This window comes from Denticeps clupeoides, unplaced genomic scaffold (assembly GCF_900700375.1).
Source record: "Denticeps clupeoides unplaced genomic scaffold, fDenClu1.1, whole genome shotgun sequence".
Taxonomy (NCBI): Eukaryota; Metazoa; Chordata; class Actinopteri; order Clupeiformes; family Denticipitidae; genus Denticeps; species Denticeps clupeoides.
The window spans coordinates 52173-71150 of NW_021629722.1; the positions used below are offsets into that span (position 1 = coordinate 52173).

General features: G+C 46.8%; 3 protein-coding genes across 3 annotated transcripts; 1 reads left to right on the forward strand and 2 right to left on the reverse strand.

The window, feature by feature from the left end:
* Positions 1-2719: 2719 nt before the first annotated feature.
* LOC114772616 (NADPH oxidase organizer 1-like) lies at positions 2720-5003 on the reverse strand. The gene is made up of 8 exons (XM_028965510.1): positions 4919-5003; positions 4744-4824; positions 4587-4659; positions 4326-4503; positions 4049-4257; positions 3837-3947; positions 3648-3765; positions 2720-3571 (listed from the first exon to the last, which is right to left on the reverse strand). Exons 1-8 carry the CDS (start codon positions 4982-4984, stop codon positions 3043-3045), a joined length of 1365 nt encoding a protein of 454 aa, XP_028821343.1. The 5' UTR covers positions 4985-5003; the 3' UTR covers positions 2720-3042.
* Positions 5004-12036: 7033 nt separating this feature from the next.
* Positions 12037-15438, reverse strand: LOC114772610 (glucose-induced degradation protein 4 homolog). The gene is made up of 6 exons (XM_028965503.1): positions 15072-15438; positions 14805-14864; positions 14617-14724; positions 14429-14530; positions 13526-13656; positions 12037-12982 (listed from the first exon to the last, which is right to left on the reverse strand). The coding sequence occupies exons 1-6, from the start codon at positions 15258-15260 to the stop codon at positions 12919-12921; spliced, it is 654 nt and encodes a 217-aa protein (XP_028821336.1). The 5' UTR covers positions 15261-15438; the 3' UTR covers positions 12037-12918.
* Positions 15439-15884: 446 nt separating this feature from the next.
* On the forward strand, positions 15885-18920 carry LOC114772603 (ATP synthase mitochondrial F1 complex assembly factor 2-like). Its single transcript, XM_028965491.1, has 8 exons — positions 15885-16246; positions 16668-16712; positions 16794-16942; positions 17072-17169; positions 17265-17345; positions 17450-17562; positions 18118-18233; positions 18446-18920. Exons 1-8 carry the CDS (start codon positions 16111-16113, stop codon positions 18581-18583), a joined length of 876 nt encoding a protein of 291 aa, XP_028821324.1. The 5' UTR covers positions 15885-16110; the 3' UTR covers positions 18584-18920.
* Positions 18921-18978: the final 58 nt, after the last annotated feature.

The window sequence follows — 18978 nt, forward strand, 5'->3', positions numbered from 1 at the left end:
ACACAATGAAACGTGTCCTCTGTATTTAACCATCGCCCTGAGTGAGCAGTGGCCACCATGACAGGCGCCCGGGGACCAGTGTGTGGGGACGGTGCTCCATGGCACCTTGGCGGCTCGGGATTCGAACCGGCAACTTTATGATCCCAGGCCGATCCTTACGTGTAGGCCACCGCTGACCCATGTATGTATTTATTTATTTATAATATATACATGTTTAGTGCTACATTTCATCACTAATCAAAGTGACATCATAATTTATGCAGCAGTCTGGTTCTCACTTTGTACAAGGGTTAGGGTTAGTGTTAGGGTTAGCAATACTCTCACGTTCAGTTTTCGTCCATGCCGCTGTCTTGTTTGAATTGTGTTCTAGTTCCATCTGTACAGCATTATAACACCCGATCACTGAGAAACAGGTTTTTACTTTGTATGAAATTAAAACGCTTGAAAAATGACTTAAACTAAGTGAAAAGAACAGAACTGACCATGGTAAAAGTTAAAGTGAAGTGATTGTCACATGTGATACACAGCAGCACAGCACATGATGCACACAGTGAAATTTGTCCTCTGGATTTAACCCATCACCCTGAGTGAGCAGTGGGCACCATGACAGGCACCCGGGGAGCAGTGTGTAGGGACGGTGCTTTGCTCAGTGGCACCCCAGTGGCACCTTAGTGGATCGGGATTCAAACCTTCTGATTACCTTTCTTTAACAGCTAGGCCACCACTGACCCAGGCCACCACTGCCCCTGGTATGCCAGACCAGAATGGTGAAACCATCCCATGGCTGCTGAGTGGGGAAGTAATATCGGTTGTGCCACCCATGTCAATTGTGCCCACAACTGGTCCTTGCAGATAAGACTACAACTCAGATACTATCCTGTGCACCACCCATTCCAATCTGGGTTTGACTGGACAAGTTGCCCTGACTAAGTAAGTGTTCCTTTCAGGAAGAACATTCAATCACTGCTGCTGAGAAGGAAACAAGGCACCTGAGTTAATATTAAATCTTGGACACACATTTCAAATGTCTTTATATTATACAAACGAGAATAAACACAGTTCAGCCATCCTGTAAAAGAGCATTGGGCAACTTTTTTTTTTAGATTTGTAGGTTCTTTAATTGTTACACACTTGACACTAAATAAATTATGACAACCATATATTTTTGTGAAAGTGTCCGCAGAAATAATAAACCATTACTGGAAAATCTAGAAAGGTTTGCAGGAAATTGATGTGAGAATATTTAGGTCAATCAGTTTTTCGGTTTATGGGCTCTTTTCTGAAATTTCATTCATGAGCCATTTAAGAACAAGCATCTAATGCGTTTGAATAGTTTTGTTATCGTATTATTCATCACCAGAGAAATCCAACCAGAAGCCCCGCTCCCAGAAGGCCTGCATATAATGCCATTTCCCAGACTGCTGTGCGTTGAACCCTCCTCTTGCTGCTGCGGCTCATGTTCCCCCCGTCTGATGAAACAGGGTGACAATTTAAACCCTCTTTAGAAATTCAACCACAATACACAAGGAAACTGAGGGCTGAAACAACGAAGAACGTTGGCAAATGGATCCAAAGTACATGAAATCCCCAATCTGGCCAGTAAAAGATATTAAGTTCATTTTATTCCATGCTGACATACTGCTGAGTGCTTTTATGAGGACCTAACACGAATGTCGACACACAGCACCCAGTCGTCATGTTTAACTTCCGAAAAGCACGGATTAATTTCAGTATTCAGGGTTCAAAAGCGCGAGCCTTCGCTAATGCCTCTCCAACCTACAGCAAATAGAGCAAGGAATGTGGGGCTTGGAGGATTTAGAAATATCTGAAACTGAAAGTTTATGGCCTTGTAACCAACAAAGGGCACAATGTTGCCATACATACACAAATAGAGTATTTGCCGTTTAAAAACTCACACATGAAACTGAAGGCTGCTTATAAAGGCTGCTGCTTTGTTTTTTAGGTGTGGTCATTCATTCCACTTAAATTCTTTAGAATGACAAATTATATGTAATAAACAAAAATGATAGATGCAGGACAGCCTGCTGATTAAGGGTCCTGGTCGTTGGTCAGGACCAATGATCCGGTCAACAGGCGCCAGGGGCAGAAGGGCTTCTCTGCGGCTGTATGGAACATACTCAGTATCCAGAATTCCACGTCTGGTTCATGGTGTCAGATTGTGTCATGATAAGTTCTGTACCCAGGCCTGTTTTTCTGGTTGAGGCATTCCATTCAATTCAAACTTTATTAGTCCCCGAGGGGCAATTTAAAATAAAAAATGTTTTTATAAAAGGCACAGGCGTGGTGGACATTCCTAAAGGGTGTAGGTGGTAGTGGCCTAGCAGGTAACACTTTACTTTACTTTATTTGGCAGACGCTTTTATCCAAAGCGACTTACAATGGGACGCTTGCCTATGAACCAGAAGACCCAGGAAATCAAGCAAGACACTTAACCCGGAGTGTCTCCAGGGGGGGGGACTGTCCCTGTAACTACTGATTGTAAGTCGCTCTAGCTAAGGGCGTCTGATATTTGTTGTAAATGTACATGTCCTTGAACTGAAGTCAGCATTGAATCACAAATATGTTTTTGTATTTTTTAATGAAAAAAAAAAAAAAAAAAAAAAAAAAGTAATTTAATGTAGCAAAAAAAGGCAAAAATTGAAAAGATTTTTCAAAATTATAATATTTATTCATTACAGTTGGAAATAAAGTTGTTCAGTAAAGGTTCCATTATGGAATACAAGAGACTTCCGGCCCCTCAAGTCCAATAATATATGTTAAAAATAGCAAGGAAACACATAATATACATATATAAATTCAGAACGATTATGTAAATGATTACATACATTTATGTAAATTAATACTTCACATGATTGTAAACTGTAACATTCTGCCGTGGTTCGTGTTCCATCACATGTATAAGATAAGTTTGTGTTTACAACACAAATCTTCATTATTTGAATAAATGTGGCATCTGAATCAAAACATGATCTTGACATAAATATCAAAACGTACTTGAACAAATGGAGTAAAGTTCCCTGTTTAACATGCTGGGATTTCCATGCCGCGGGGTAACAGTTTAGCCCTGGTTTCCATGGCGACCTTGCGGGTGTAGGTGGTGCAGCGTGTCAGGATCTCTTGTGCCTGGGGACGGGGTGGGACCTTGGGCAGGGCCCTGCACCCCCTCTCTGGGCTCTCGTTACGTTCAGCCCCCAGCTTGGGCTGGCCGCTTCCCCGGAGCTCCGCCTCCTCCCCTTTGCCGGAGAGGCTGAAGGTGGGCGAGTTGCTGCCGGAAGAGGTGAAGCTGAACTCGGCCTCGGAGCTGGACTCGGAGCTGAGGCCGCTCTCTCGGCTCTCGCCGAGGTCCGGGTCGGGCCCCCGCCGAGGCTCGAGCAGCGTCTCCAGGGACCGGGACTTCATTTTCTCGGCAGCCATGGAGGGCGTGGCCACCGCGGTGGACAGGTTCAGGGTGGATCTGTACACTTGGCCGTGGAGCATCTGTAGGCCGACGTAGGGACTGTTATACGGCTGCAGGTACATGGAGGGAATGTAGCCCGCCCGCCCATCGTACCTGTGGGTGAAGAAGACGTTGGTCAACCAACGGGCCAAATTCACCGAACACCGCATCATTAGAAATATGTCCGTACCTGATGAGCCACCAGCCATCGTCCGACTTCTGCAGCACTTCCACAACAGCGCCGATGTTCACCGACACCTCATCGTCTTTCCTTGAGGCGTAGTTCTTAACGGCACAGTACAGGGAACCTGGCGACCGGAATTACGGCGTCAGACGGCGGGCCGCGTTCTAAACAGAGACGCGGAGACGGGCTACGTACAGGCAGCGACTGTGGCGTCAACGCCGTCTTCCTCTTCTTCCTCACACACCTCCAAGTAGGGGGCAGGGAACCAGGCCAGACGTTTGGCTTCATTTTCTACCAGCCACCATCCTGCCGAGCACGCACACCGTAAAAAACACAGTCCATCAAGGACCTTCTGCTCCAACGTGGTGGACCAGTGATGACCTCTGGCTGTCTGTGCTGCCGCTCACCTGCTTGGTCTTTGATGAGAACGTCGAGCCTTTCCTCCACACCCACTTTGAAGGGCCTGTTCTTGGTGTCCTTGGTCTCATACGGGGCGACCGTGCGGTACGTCTTGGTCACGAACGGCTGTGTGACGTTTCCCACGCTGAAGCGCTTCTCGTGAGGGTTCCAGGCAGCCGGCGTTTCCGCCACGTCATCAGACAGCAGCACCATGATGCTGGGAGGAGAAGAACGCGTCAGGTCCGTCACGTCCACCACACCACGAGCAGGCGGGCAGCCGCTCACCTGTTCCTCGCAAACTCGGGCTGCAGGTCGTGCTCCTTGGGCAGGAAGAACTGGATGACCTCTGAACTCTGGATGACGTTGGGGTCGCACTGCAGCAGTTCGGTGCAGTACTTCTCCAGGAGCTTCGAGCGGCGAGCCATCTTGCTGGGGCCCTTCTTCTGAAAGCTGGTCTTCACACCTGCGTTTGTGTTGAGAAGACAGCAGAGGTGTGAGATGGATTTGTTGACAGTGTGTGTGTGTGTGTGTGTGTGTGTTCTGTACCTCTGAATGTCGGGAGAATCCTCTCTCCTCGAGGAAAAGATTTTTCTCTGGGAAATTTCTTTTTCAGCTGTTTCTGTTTGACCGGACAGGGAGAAGATTATTCGTGGCGCTTCTAAAATCAGGATTACATCGTGCTTCTGTGTTCATCCGAACTTACGTGGAATTTCTTGAAGTCTTGGTACGACCTGTAGATGATCACTTCTCCATGATCTGACCACAGCACCGAGGCGATGAACATCTAAAGACACACATTCATATAACTGTAAAATGTCTGTAAAATGCTGATTATGGAGAGAAATATAGTGAGAATATGATGAGGATGATGGTGATACCTTCACACTCTCCTTTTGCATCACTCCCATAATCCGGATTTTCGCGGGGTACCGCTGCGCGCTCATCCTCCCTGAACTTGAACCCGAGACCGGACCGCGAGTGACTGCAGCCGCCGCTAACGGGGCTTTAAATAGACCCGCGGCGGCGGTGGGCGTGGCCTGGAGCGCACCTGCGCAGAGGGTGGGCGTTCCCGGCACGTGCGGGGGGCGGAAACCGGCAAAACAAAGAGCGATTATGAGTCACGTGGGAGTCAGACCCGAAATCTCATAACAGGTGAGACAAATAACAGTTCAAATGAACTAATAAAATGATCATTACTAAGTAGGTGTTACATAACCAAACTTCTCTATTATATATTTTACATTTACGGCATTTACCAGACGCCCTCATCCAGGGGGATTTACAATCAGTAGTTACAGGGACAGTCCCCCCTGGAGACACTCAGGGTTAAGTGTCCTGCTCAGGGACAGGATGGTAGTCAGTGGGGTTTGAAAATTTCTGTTAATCAAGACAATAGATTCTGAAAAAGTTACTAAATGTTACTATCTTCCAACTGAAAAACCATCACTAATTAAAATGAACCGTAAAAGCGTCTATATTAACAGGTCTGTTTCCTGCGTCCTTTCTATAATTAGTTCAGGCTGTAAACCCCCTGTGATTTGCCAGAATTGCGTGAGATGCATCTTCCTGTGCTCATGTAAGGTTTTATGTAATGACAAGGCACTGAAACTGACACCAGTCAAGCAAATACAGCTATTTTATGCTTTCTGTGGCTGTGAGGAATCGTCTCAGCGTGAAAAGGGAAGAATTCTGTTCGGAATTCTGCTTTAAGCAGAGCCAAAAGGGCCGGGCTTTGCTTTATTAAAATCAAACAAAGTGTGTTTCAGGTCCACGTATGTCATCCGGCTATAATTTCTGTGTGATGACCAGACACGTGTGCGTGGGTGTGTGTGTGGACAGGGGAATGGTGCGCAGGTGTGTGATGGCCGGGCAGGTGTCACCCAGATCTGAGGCGGCGGTCCTGGAGCTGGCAGCTCTTCACAAGGTCTCGTGACAGCCGTGACCCCCGCTCAAGGTCACGCGTGGTCCGGGCTGGTGGGTTCTCGTGCCGTGACGTCATCAGGCCGTGTTGTTGCCAAATCTGCACGTGAGGCGGCCACTTCACAGAGGAGGCCTCCGCGAGCCGGGCATGGCCACCAACAATACATGCACACAGAATATTTTCATTTGGATTATATTTTATTTAACAGTCATTCATATAATGCATGCATTAAAAACACGGAGAGCATCAGTGTAAGGCACAGATGGAGCCTTATTAAAACTTGCAACCATTGACAACAAGGTCAACCACATGCCAGAGGCTGAAAACAGAAGCACATACAGGGAGGGGCTGAAAAAGTCAACTAAAAAAACAACTAGTAACTATTATTAGCTTTAAAAAGTCAATATAGATTTATTATATAGTCTCTTTTTTTTTATTTTTTTTTTTTTTTACCGCACCTCTGATTAAGTGGCTGTAGAAAATGATCAATTAAATGCAATAGCTGGTCTGTCATTTTACCGTACGTGTCAAACCAACCCACTTGTCACCTTCCTGACTATGGTACTCCACTTCGGTCCACACGCACCTCCGTATCGGCAGCATAATTTGCAATGGAGGTAGGCTTTTCTGATAAGAAGCACAGAGCAAGTACACTGCAGAGTGGCAGGTAATCAGAAAAGCCGTCACATATACTATGAAGTATTTGTAGGAATGTGAAGTGAAAGCACCCAGTGCACCCAGTGAAACGTGGTCTCTGTATTTAACTCTCACCCTTGGTGACAGTGGGCACCATGAGAGGCGCCCGGGGAGCAGCGTGTGGGGACGCAACCTTCATCATGTGGACCTCAGTGGCACCTCGGCGGTTCGGGATTCGAACCCGCAACCTTCCGTTTACGGGGCCGCTTCCTTACCTGCTATGCCACTACTTACGATGTAACTATGGAACTTGTGCCCAATTCACAGGTTGCAGTTCCCCTTAAGTATGGACTTGTAAGCAGTTTGTAAAAGAATTTGTTGAATGAATGTGTGAAAAGCTCCGTTAAATGATCAACAGTAATAATATGTAATAAGCACATTAAAATCCAGGGCTGGGCTCGTTGCAGTAAGGAAGTTGCTCCAGTGACACAGTTAACTTGTGTGTCCCTTTTGTGCTGAAACTGGTGTTACGTGGCCTTACATAATGCTGCTGTCTGTCGCTTTTTAATAATAGCTCCGAGAGCCGGTTACTGTAAGAGCCAACCGCTCGTATGACCTGCATCTCACGCTTCTTCTGAAGCCAGGTTTCTGTTCTGTAGTCACGACAGGTATGAACGTACATCATCTCTTGTCATTCGCAGTGACCCCTGTCACCGCTGCCGTGGATGTTACCGTACGTCACAGTAGTTACTCAGGCTGGAAAATTGACCAAAAAAACAGCAACTTACAGACAGACACAACATGGCTATGATCGTTGGAAACCTTCGCCATTGTTTGCATAACATAAAAACGGCGCTTATGCAACTCAAATGAACCGCGCTGAGAAGCATTCTGGGAATGTACTGGGAAAAAGTCCAGACAGGTGAGACGGTTCATTTCCTGCCGATGGAGCTGTTATGTCAGCTACCAGTGAAGAAATTACACAACACTGATTTCGAATTCTTCCTGGTGGACACACAGGGGCCGCCAGGACATTCGGTGACAGTTCGTACGCGCAGGGACGAGCGAGTGAGACGGGAACCCTCAGCATTCAGATTTTCCGGCAGCCTGTTTTTCCATGAGAGTGACCTGTGACCTCTTTCTCGTGTGGTTTTCTGATAAAGGACCAGCACTTAGACGTGAACGAATCCGAACACCGTACAGAAAATGGTGCCAACCACAAAAACGTCTCCAGTTTCTAGCCGTTCCCTCGTTTTCCAAGCTCCAGTCCAGCATTTTACTCATCTGTACGTCCATGTCCAGCCACCCTGTTTTCTTGCCAGGTGAACCCAGAAACTCAGTACCTGCACACGTTAGCGCAGGATCCGCTCATCACAGGCAGCGCCCCAGAACTTTCGTTCCCTGGAGAGTTCATGCAAGCTAGATACTGTGAAGATACCAGCAAGCAACCCCAGCGGATCACTCATCACATCAGCTCGTTTCCATGAGTCCACTTTTACGTACAAGTCGGAGGAAAGTTTCCACGTTGCACCAGTTCTCTAAATCACAACTGACAGAACCAGAAATGCAGGGAGGAAAGAAAGTCGTGCTGATGTAAATGCGGGAACGTTCTACCTGTATTTACATCTTCAGACACAAAATCGGTTCCTACAGAGCTTATAAATGCACTTAGAATGTCAGGATATAACATTTTTAACAAACTTTGGCCCGGCCCTTTATCATCCTTCTGCACCGACATATCCAGCGTCTTATCCAGAGCGACTTCCAAAAGTAAAGTCAAATATCCATCACTTTCAGAACTTGGTATAAAAAGTGTACATTAGAGCTCTTTCAGTCCAAATATTTTCTAAGCAGGAAAGTTTTTATGTTCAGATGTTGGGAGATCTAGTGGAAGCTGATTCCACCACCTCATCTCCAGGCCAGAGAAGAGTCGAGATGGAGGTGCAGAGCGAGGAGTGATGAGAGATCATCACTGGATCATCTGGAGAGGTTGATTAGTGCGAAAATGAAGACCAACCAGGAGTGAGTTACAGTCCTGTGTTGATAAAAATGGACTAATCCTCCTAACGTTGTAGAAAAAGAATCAACGTGAAGGAGAGAGTTTTGAAATGTCAGGCGCTTTAAGTTGGATATTCTACTCTTGCATAAAAACAGAATCACTAACAGGCCCAACTAAACGTTTAAAAATGGCAAATTACTGTAAAACTCGTCACTAGAGAAATACAAAATGTTTATCAAGGAAAATATTCTCTTGTGCACACACATTATACCTGTAAAATACATATAATCTTATTATATATACATATATACTTATAATACTTACCTTTTGAGGTGTTTTAAGACCCGGCCCATGATCAGTTTCAAAAGCAGAATAAATATCAGCTCATATCAGGTTACGCATTACACGTAATCCATTTTCCGGGTATTCAAACTGAGCCAAAGTGAGCCAATACATGTGAACTGTAACAAAAGCTGGAATAAATCTTAAAATAGGTCAAGTTAAACCACAAAAAATGAGATCCTGTTGTGATATGAGATATTTCTTGGCTGCAGAAGGTCCCTCTGGCTTTCTGAGATAACAGTCGTCTTTTGTCAGGACAGACCTCACAGTAATTTAAATTTTTTATTGTTTCACTGAAATATGAAGCCACTTTGCACTCGGTCGAAATGGGCTGCACACTTTGCGGTGTAGAAAATGGCTGAAGTTATAAAATAAGACGGGTCTCCCTCATAAAACAGGCCAGACAATTTTCCCAGAAGTCATCTGAATCACATCCTGTTCGCAGAAAAGAAACAACGCAGTCCAAACAAAACTCCATTTGAAACCCGTAAACGTTGCCCGGCCTGTCCACACCTTACGCTTTCACATGATCACATGGGGGAAAGAAAATCTGTGTGACAGACTACTTCCTGGAGTATCAACCATGAGTGATGGTAGTAAGAGTGATCGGGTGACATCACCGAAGAGGGACAGTGGTGTACGTGACCAGCCGCGACGCCGGGACAATACGGGCGTCTGTTATTCATACACGTTCGCATACCTCGGAGAGTTGTGAGAGCACCACTAATGTCGGTCTGTCATCGCCGGTGGTGCGAACAGGTCAAAGGTCACCGCGTGACGTTTGTCAGACCTGTCTGAATACAACACACGCGTGCCCCATATCAGGGTTGTGGGTGCAGGAGCCCATCTCAACCCACCACAGCAGTTATGACCGTAGCGTAAAGCTCATTCTTCCGAGCCACCAGCCTACTCCCACGTTTTCCATCATTGTAGAACACAGGAAGTAGCGCCTTTTTGTCTTTTTCAAGTAAAACTTGGGAAATGTTCATGGAGTAAAATTAATGGGAATGTGGTGTTTAATGCCTGAAAGCGTCTGCTACAGAATTTACGATAAATATTAGAGAAGTGTAGGGGCAGTGGTGGCCTAGCGGTTAAGGAAGCGGCCCCGTAATCAGAAGGTTGCAGGTTCGAATCCAGATCCGCCAAGGTGCCACTGAGGTGCCACTGAGCAAAAGCACCGTCCCCACACACTGCTCCCCGGGCGCCTGTCATGGCCGCCCACTGCTCACTCAGGGTGATGGGTTAAATGCAGAGGACATGTTTCACTGTGTGCACCGTGTGCTGTGCTGCTGTGTATCACAATGACAATCACTTCATGACCATTTATGTTGGTAGATTCTCACTGAAGGCATCAAAACTATGAATGAACACATATGGAGTTATGTACTTAACAAAAAAAGGTGAAATAAATGAAACATGTTTTATATTCTTTGCTCTGATTACTGCTTTGTACACTCTTGGCATTCTCTCGATGAGCTTCAAGAGGTCGTCACCTAAAATGCTTCTCCAACAGTCTTGAAGGAGTTCCCAGAGGTGTTTAGCACTTGTTGGTCCAGCTCACCCCAAACCATCTGGACTGGGTTCAGGTCCGGTGACTGTGGAGTCCAGGTCTCCACTTTTTGTTAAGTACAGAACTCCACATGTGTTCATTCTTAGTTTTGGTGCCTTCAGTGAGAATCTACCAACGTAAATGGTCATGAAAATAAAGAAAACACATTGAATGAGAAGGTGTATATTATATACTCTCCAACACAGCAGCACAGTCCCATTTACTTTCTGTGCAGTCAGAAGAGAAACATCAATATCCAAATGTATGAAAATTGTGAGAAAGTTCTTGTCAATCATTACTGACCCAACCCCATTCAGCTTAAACTCACCTGAATTCCTCATCTGCAATTTGCCAAGATATTTGAACGGACGTCCTTAATTAATTATGTCGCTGTAGCAATTAGTACAGAGTATTTTACCCTGTAATTTACCCTGCTGTCCCTGCACTTTTAGGTATGGACTTGACTTGGGAAGTAGTGGCTCATCCAAAAGTCCCACAGAACTTCGAATCCTGTTCATGTGAAACACAGATGATGTTCTGAACGTGGAGAACTGGAGGACCGAGTGTACGTTTAAGTGAATAAAAGCAACAGTGTGCAGGGTTTGGGTTCGACTGTTTCCGTTAAACGACCCAGTGTTGTTTCATTCAAACCAGCGGTGTGACACCCAATATACAGGTTCTCAGAGCATCACTCTCTCTCTCACATACACACACACACACACACACACACACACACACACACACACACACACACACACACACACGTTTCCATACGACAGAAACTAAAAATTGTGCTTCCTGCGGCGCCATGCGATTTTCCTGGGGGGGATTTGGTGGCTGTTTGGGGGGCGGGGCTGGCGTTCAAACTAACCGGCTGGGGCCGCCCCTTTCCGTGACATCACAGTCACGTTGATGTGTGAGGAGCAGTATTTCTACTGGCACGCTTACTATCAGTTAGTTCAGAAGACCGAAAATATCGATCCAACGCCGATACCATCTTGGTATGGATCCGCACATCCCTACGGCCTTACGCATGTTGCCTATGTGCCAGGTGCTGAATGTCCCGGATTTCTGCAATTTGGCCTTTAACAAGCTGAGGTTTCACTGAAAATTACATTTTGGAAAACGATGATTTCTGATTCATTCATTTCATAAAAACAGATCAAATTAAGGAGCTAAATGTCATTTCACACAGCACTGGATCACCTAAAACGTGCGATGCCAAACCTGCCCCAGATATTTACCGCTTTTATCATACCTACATTCAAACATGGAAAGTGACTTGGGATTCAGAGTCACAAAAGCTTCAAAATTAATATTAATATAGAGCATTATTTTACACAACGTTGCTGTCTGACTGTGAACAGGCCTACAGATCAGCATCTCACTGACTTCATTTTAATAAATCTATGCAAACACAAAATTGTAACCTGAAGATACCTCTGTGACTCAATACACAACTTTTAGTCGTGTATATACACACACACACAAAAGTATATAACCAAGTTGTCCCGTGAGGACTAGTGATATGAGACAGGGCACAAAAAACTGTGTTCATATATGCTTTACTGTGCACCAGCTCTCTCTGTACATGGTCACACTCTCAGTTTCAAATACTCACACACACACACACACACACACACACACTTGTGTATTTAAGAAGACGACAGGATCAGGTTAAGCATGTTGCTCTCAAAAGGCAGGAAAATAAAAGTAAACACTAAACACAACAGAAGGTTCCGGTGAAACGTCTCTCTTCAACACCACGGAAGCCGCCGTCACATTGCATAGTTAGACACATTAGGGGATGTCTGGCGTGGAGAAGATCTTTGAGGAAAATCAGTTCTGTGAAAGGAGGTTCAGAAGAGAAGCGCTGTGAAGCAACTATGACCTTTAGCATATTTCACACTCACACACACACACACACACACACACACTCCCCGAATATCTTACACCATCTCACACGCAGCAAATTCGTCGTTAAAACTAAAGTCTTGCCTTTACTCCAAAATAAAGTTGCCCCCGTTCACTATACAACGTGTTCTTAGCAATAAAGCAATACTGTCCATCGCCTGGAGAGTCCATCCGTCCACGTCCAGAGCTAAAACTCAAACGAAGCCCAGTGCAGCTGCTGGAGAAGCCACGCCCACACCAGTGCGAACACAAGCAGCAGAGTCGGTGAAGATCAGCTTTAAAAACCAGACACTTTAAAAACACACACGGGGCCCCTCCGGCCGCGGCCCCACGCGTCCGCGCCGCGGCGGACAGGCGGTGACGCTCGCCGCCGCTGCCGCCAGTCCGTAGTCTGTCCGTTGCCATCGGAAACTAGTTTAGATGGGGGCGGTTTCCACGCGCTCCAGCGCCTCGTCCCCGTCACCGAGTCGCTGGGAGGCTGCAGCACAAAGTCCTTAGGCGGCGCCGAGGCCGCGTGTCACCGGAACTCATAGATGGCCACGCTGTGCTCGGGGATGTGGGTCAGGTTCAGAGACTGGTACCTTAAAATAATACAAAAAAAAATACATAATTATACGTGTGGATCAGGGGGACAGACGTAGACAGAAGCATCTAGAACTTGTCCGGTGGAGATTCCGACAATACGCAACATATTGCGGGGGATGAACCACATACGGGCTCTTCGGAGCACAATGTTGGCACTAAGCTGGTTGGCATGTGAAGAGAGAACTACAGAAGCCCAGCTAGCGCTAGCATGTGTGTTTAGGCTCCCAGACATGTGATGCACGGTTAGGTGGCACCATCCATATTGTCCCTGAACTAAAGATCCACCAGAAACAACCACAATGTTTGGCCTATGGGGCAAAAAAACAAAGAGAGAGAGAGAGAGAGTACCAGTTTCACAGTTGAAAGGGACAATTGTCTGCAGTGTAGAGAAATAGGTTTTTACTATAAAGACTTTGAATTCGAAATTCAGACTGAAAGATTTGCATGCACGACTGTAACGTTCAGAGTTCTTTCTGGACGGATTAGTGACGATCTAGCGCTCCCTGGTGGCGCAAATCCGTTAGAAAAGGGGCCGTTACCACTCGGAGCTCCGGTGGTAATAATATCCCTCGATGGTGGAGGTGGACTTCTGGAAGCAGATGTAGTAGAATCCGGCGAACGAGGCGCCGCTTATGTCCTTGATGGTGTGATCTGGGACCAGGAACTGCTCCTGCACATGGGAGGCAGAGACAGTGTCATTCGAACCCGGCCGCCCCCACTGTCCTCGGCCCTTTCCATCCTTTTTTACATGCAAAATGAAGCATTAACTAAAGGGTCAGTTCCTAAAGGTCCAACCTGATCTAAATCCCCTCGAAAAGGACGAGCGTGGCGGAATCAGAAATATCATAAAGTATAAAGTGGAGTGATTGTCACTTGTGATGCACAGCAGCACAGCACATGGTGCACACAGTGAAATGTGTCCTCTGCATTTAACCATCCCCCTTGGTGAGCAGTGGGCAGCCATGACAGGCGCCCGGGGAGCAGCGTGTGGGGGCGGTGCTTTTGCTCAGTGGCACCTCAGTGGCACCTTGGCGGATCGGGATTCGAACCAGCAACCTTCTGATTACGGGGCCGCTTCCTTAACCACTAGGCCTTCACTCCTAATGCAGTTCAGCTACCTAGTGTCACTGCTCTCAAAACCGGCCTTAAACTCTAATGTAAATGATTTTTTTGTCAGATGCCTTTGAACATTTCACAGTAAAACGTATTGGACAAACATACGAAGATTACTTCTAAAAACTGCCGTATATTTAAAGTTTGTTCCTTGTCATTGTCACAAAATATTGGCGTCCATTATGTTCAAAATGGCCGACACTCCTGCAGTCTGGAAAGATGGAATAAGCTAGAGCAATTACAGAACAGACCCTGTGACCCCATGACCCCAGGCTCAGAAAACAGAGCAGGGACGCAGGTCAAAGGTCAGTTGAGGGAAGGGCTCTCACCTTCCACCTCATGAAGATGTAATCACTGTTCTTCAGCTCCTCATAGTCGAAGTCGTCCGAGTTGAAGGTTTTGGCATACTGGTAGAAGGCCTGGAACTTTCCCTGAGGAGATCGAAACCCAATTTAAGGAGTTAAAGCAGCCGAACAGGCCGCCGTGAAGCAGAAGCGGCGGCGGCGTCCGGCCTTACCCAGTGCTTCCGGTCCACATCCTCGTCTGCGTCCCACTTCCGGGTGAGGAAGGGCCGCTTCGGGCTGATGATCTCCCCCGCGAAGAACGTGGTCAGCGTCGGGTACTCCTGCAAACCAACAGAACGTGAGCCGGGGGCCGGGGGGCCAGCGAGCGGGCCGGGCGCGGCCCGTCAGGGCAGCAGCTCACCTCCGTCAGCCCTTTTATCTTCAGGTACCCGCACAGATACGAGTCCTCCATGGTGACGTGCTGGGAAAATAAAGAGAACAGGAACTCCCTGGAGTCACACTGGGAACGGAGGTTTTTAAACCACATTTCCAACCCCAAGCACACACACAGAGAGCCGTGACGTGACGTGAAGTGACGTGTTCTTTAAACACACGCCAGGTAACAGCCGGCCGGACCCACGGCAGCACCGCAGGCCGGACCCGGGACCCGGGACCCGGAGCCGATTACCTGCAGCACCACCTCCACGTCGTACGAGTTGCCCTTGCTCTTCTGGTGGCCGCGGAAGCGGGAGCCGCTGTACAGCAGCGAGGTGACCGCGCCGGGCTGCTGCGTGTGGATCGGGGGCGGCGGAACAAGCGAGGCCGAGGACTGGAGGGCCATGAGGGAGCTGCGGAGGGGGCCGGCGCGGACCGGCATTACATTGACCGCCCGGAACTCCGGCCAGAGCCGCGACGGCGCCTTCCCGAGTCACTCGCCGCCGAGGGCAGGGGCCCAGCGGACATGGATCGGCGTGAAAACAAGCCGCCGACAGCGCTGGCTCCCCAGCTTGGAAGTGGGCGAGCCTCGACGCAGCACGGAGCAGGTCACGCCTTCAAAAAGCTCGCCGGCGATTGGACCATTTCCCGAAACGCATGATGGGTAATTTGCGGATGTAGTTCCCTGGCGTCACGTAATTACTGACGTTTATGCCGTTTCAGCTCATTTACTTCTGAACAGAGTTTTACTGATTAAGTGTTCTATATAAAATGTGTCACAAAGTGAATACAACGTCTACTTAAAATACACCAAAAACAAAACAAAAACACTTTTTAAAAGAATTAACACCGTACTCTTAAAAACGTCAGAGACCTTAGATTGGCGTAATACCGCTGTTCAGAATACCAAGTAATTTCAAGTAATAACATTTTGTAAATTTCATGTGTATGTCAACTTTCTGAATAATTTGTCTAGATAGGTATATATCTAGACAAATCGATCAATTGACAAATAGATCATTTGAATAACGAAGTTGTTCGAAGCTGTTCCTGTAAAACTGCATTTCCCACAATGCAGTCGCACACGGCCGTGTTTCGTTATATCCGGAAGGTCAACAGCATGGTGGCTTGCTGGAATTTGAGGCGCTGGGCTTTTGCTTTAACCTTTGAGAAATTACATCAATGTGTTTAGAGCTCCGTACTGACTTGTCCATATATTTACTCACTAGTGTGTTCACGGTCGTCCGCATTTACACCGTTTAAAGCGTTTAATAATTCCCCGACATTTTTCCATGATGTGGGGACGACTTGTGAGAGTTCGTGGTGGGGTCGCTCCGACGCTCTTGCCTCTTGCTGTCAGACATGAAGGTCGTAGTCTTGGTCGGACACCTTTCTTTCAGAACGCATCGTACTCCACTGCCGCAGCAGGTGGGTGTTTTTTCCAGTGTTGCCAAACGTTGAAGTGTCGTACCAGCAACTTAAAATGATCGTACACATGCAATTTACATTCTGACGTTTCTCAGAAAATCTGCTTCAATAACACATTGTCATAGACTGTGCATTAGGGATGTCCGGGTCGATCCTAAATATCGATACTATCGATACCAAGTTGGTATCAGTAGTGGCTCGATTATAGCACAACGGTATCGATATTTCGGTGTTCTGAACCATGAAAGTAAATGTACCGGTAGAAATACTGTTCCGTGACGTCACTGAAAGGGGCGGCACCAACCCCGCCCACCAGCAGCTCAGTACCCAAGACAAGCACCCCAGAAAATCTCATGGCGGATGAACATTGTGTCACTGAGAACAAGAGGTGGACTGAATACATTTTTTTTGCTCCCCGCAGAGAGAAAGAAGTTCTACAAAGATGTCAGTATCTCACAAGGCGACGGTAAAAAGAACTTTATTCGATGAGATCCGATGTAAGCGACATTATGTGTGTATGTTGATGGAGTACGGGAATTTCCTGCAGGCGGGCTGTTTGAGATCAGTCTGGACAGGCGGAAGTTGAGAACCCCTGGAGGAAAACTGTTCACGGTACCGAATGAAGCCTTGGCCATTGCCGTGGCGACGGAATGGGACGCTCAGAAAGACACGCTCAAGTTCTACACGATGCACATGGTGAGACTGACCGAACCAGAAGATTCTGTGCTGTGCGTGTCGTCCATGTGACTTTTTAAGTAGTGAATTGTTTCTTCCCTGCGTGCTTTTACGATGGTATTCTAATTCTAAACGTTTTTCCCCCACCAGACCACTCTGTGCAACACTGCCTTGGACAACCCTACCCAGCGCAATCAGGTCCAGATGATCTCAGCAGCTCTGAAGTTTTTAGAGACAGACACTGTGTGGTGCGCTGTGCTTTCTGACGGTATTGTTCTGCATCTGAAAATATGATGAGGCCAGATGAACGTGTGACTGGCTGTGGTTTCGTTTGTGTCTACAGCTACAGAGTGGAAGAGCCTCCTGGTCTGGTTGAGCTTCAGAAGAATGAGTGGGACCCTGTGATGGCCTGGATTGAGAAAAGGTATTTATTTGCAGGGCTCCAATGCAGACTTGATTTTCAATGCTTTAAAATGTATGAATTTCACTTTTGAAGTATTATTTACCACCATCTGCTTTGTATTTTAGGTACAATGTTGTCATTGGCTCATCTTCAGATATAATGGGTCCAAGTATCCCAGAAGAAACGAAGGAGACCTTTCGTCAGCATCTGCTCTCTTATAATTTCTGGTCGCTCACAGGTACCTTTGACTTGCAAGTTGCAGGGCTCACTCTGTTTGCCAGTGGCTCGCCAAGAAATCAACTATCTAACACAAATTTGATTTAAAACCTTTCTTTCGATCAAAAAACGAGCGTGGCAGCAACTTCTCTTTCCAGTGAGAAGCAGCCTCTGCAAAGAGAATGTAAAAGAGCCGTGTTCAAAAACTTTTTTAAAGTGGCGCGCATCCTGACCCATTCACCGATGGCGGGATAATTAAAGAGACCACGGTAGCAGAATCTTTATGCCAGGACTGTAAAAATAAGACTCTATTGCTATTTCCATTGTCTATTGTTAAAAATAAAAAGCCTTTTGAAATATTGAAATACATTGAATGCAACGTGAACAAGTGAATTTAAATCTTTCCTACACAGTATGTGTTCTGTGTGATCTTTTTGGTCGTAAATTAAGTTTTGAAACCGGAGTTGCTCTGGGATGCTTTCACTGGGTAAAAGTTTGGAGACCCCTGATCTTGGGACAACTTGCTAGCTTTGGACCTGTGGTTTGTGACTACTGCTGTTCTCACCGCTGTCTGTAGGCCTGGAGTACGTGATCACTCAGCTGAAGTCCGTGGTTCTGTCCCTCGGACTGGTCGACAGACACCTGAGCGTGGAGCAGGCGGTGCTACTGTCTCGTTTGGAGGAGGAGTACCAGGTTCGCCGCGCTTCTGCTTATTCCAAGGCACCTTTGACTGTTCGCACTCTCACACTGGGACGCAGATCAACAGAAGGCGTTCCTCTCGTTTAGAACTGTGGTTCTGCATCAGGACACAGCCTACAGATAACTATCATCTCAAAATTGTGAGGCCTTTAGTAATTGTCTCATTTCGTTTTCTTTGCTTAGTACGAGATGTTACTCTTTTACAGATCCAGCGCTGGGGCAATGTGGAGTGGGCTCACGACTACGACATGTACGAGCTGCGAGCGCGCTCAGCGGCGGGAGCTCTGTTTGTGCAGCTGTCCTCTGAGAGCTGTACGGTCAAACGCAAACTCCTGCAGGACTGAGCGCAGAAACGCAAGACTGTGTGTGGAGGGGGGACCACAGACCACAGAAACTCGCCGTTTAACACTGCTGAGGGAAACAGAGATAATTCCACCAATGAACGCTTGACTTTGGAAAGAATTCAAGGTTTCTCTTAGATTTCACCTGGTGTAATGGTAAAAAGTTGCGATCAATGTATTTAAACCGTTGTCTTTTTACGTATGCTTTTGTTTAATATAAGAAGCGTTTACGGTAACGTTAGTATTTTTTGGCATGGTAATGACATTTGTATTGAAACCTGTCAAGCGTTATTTTATGTAGGAATAAAAGCTGTATAAATAAATAAGGAACTGTTTTTGACTGGCAGTGTGTTCATCGAATCGCGTTCCCTCTTTCAACACGACAACCAATGAGATTC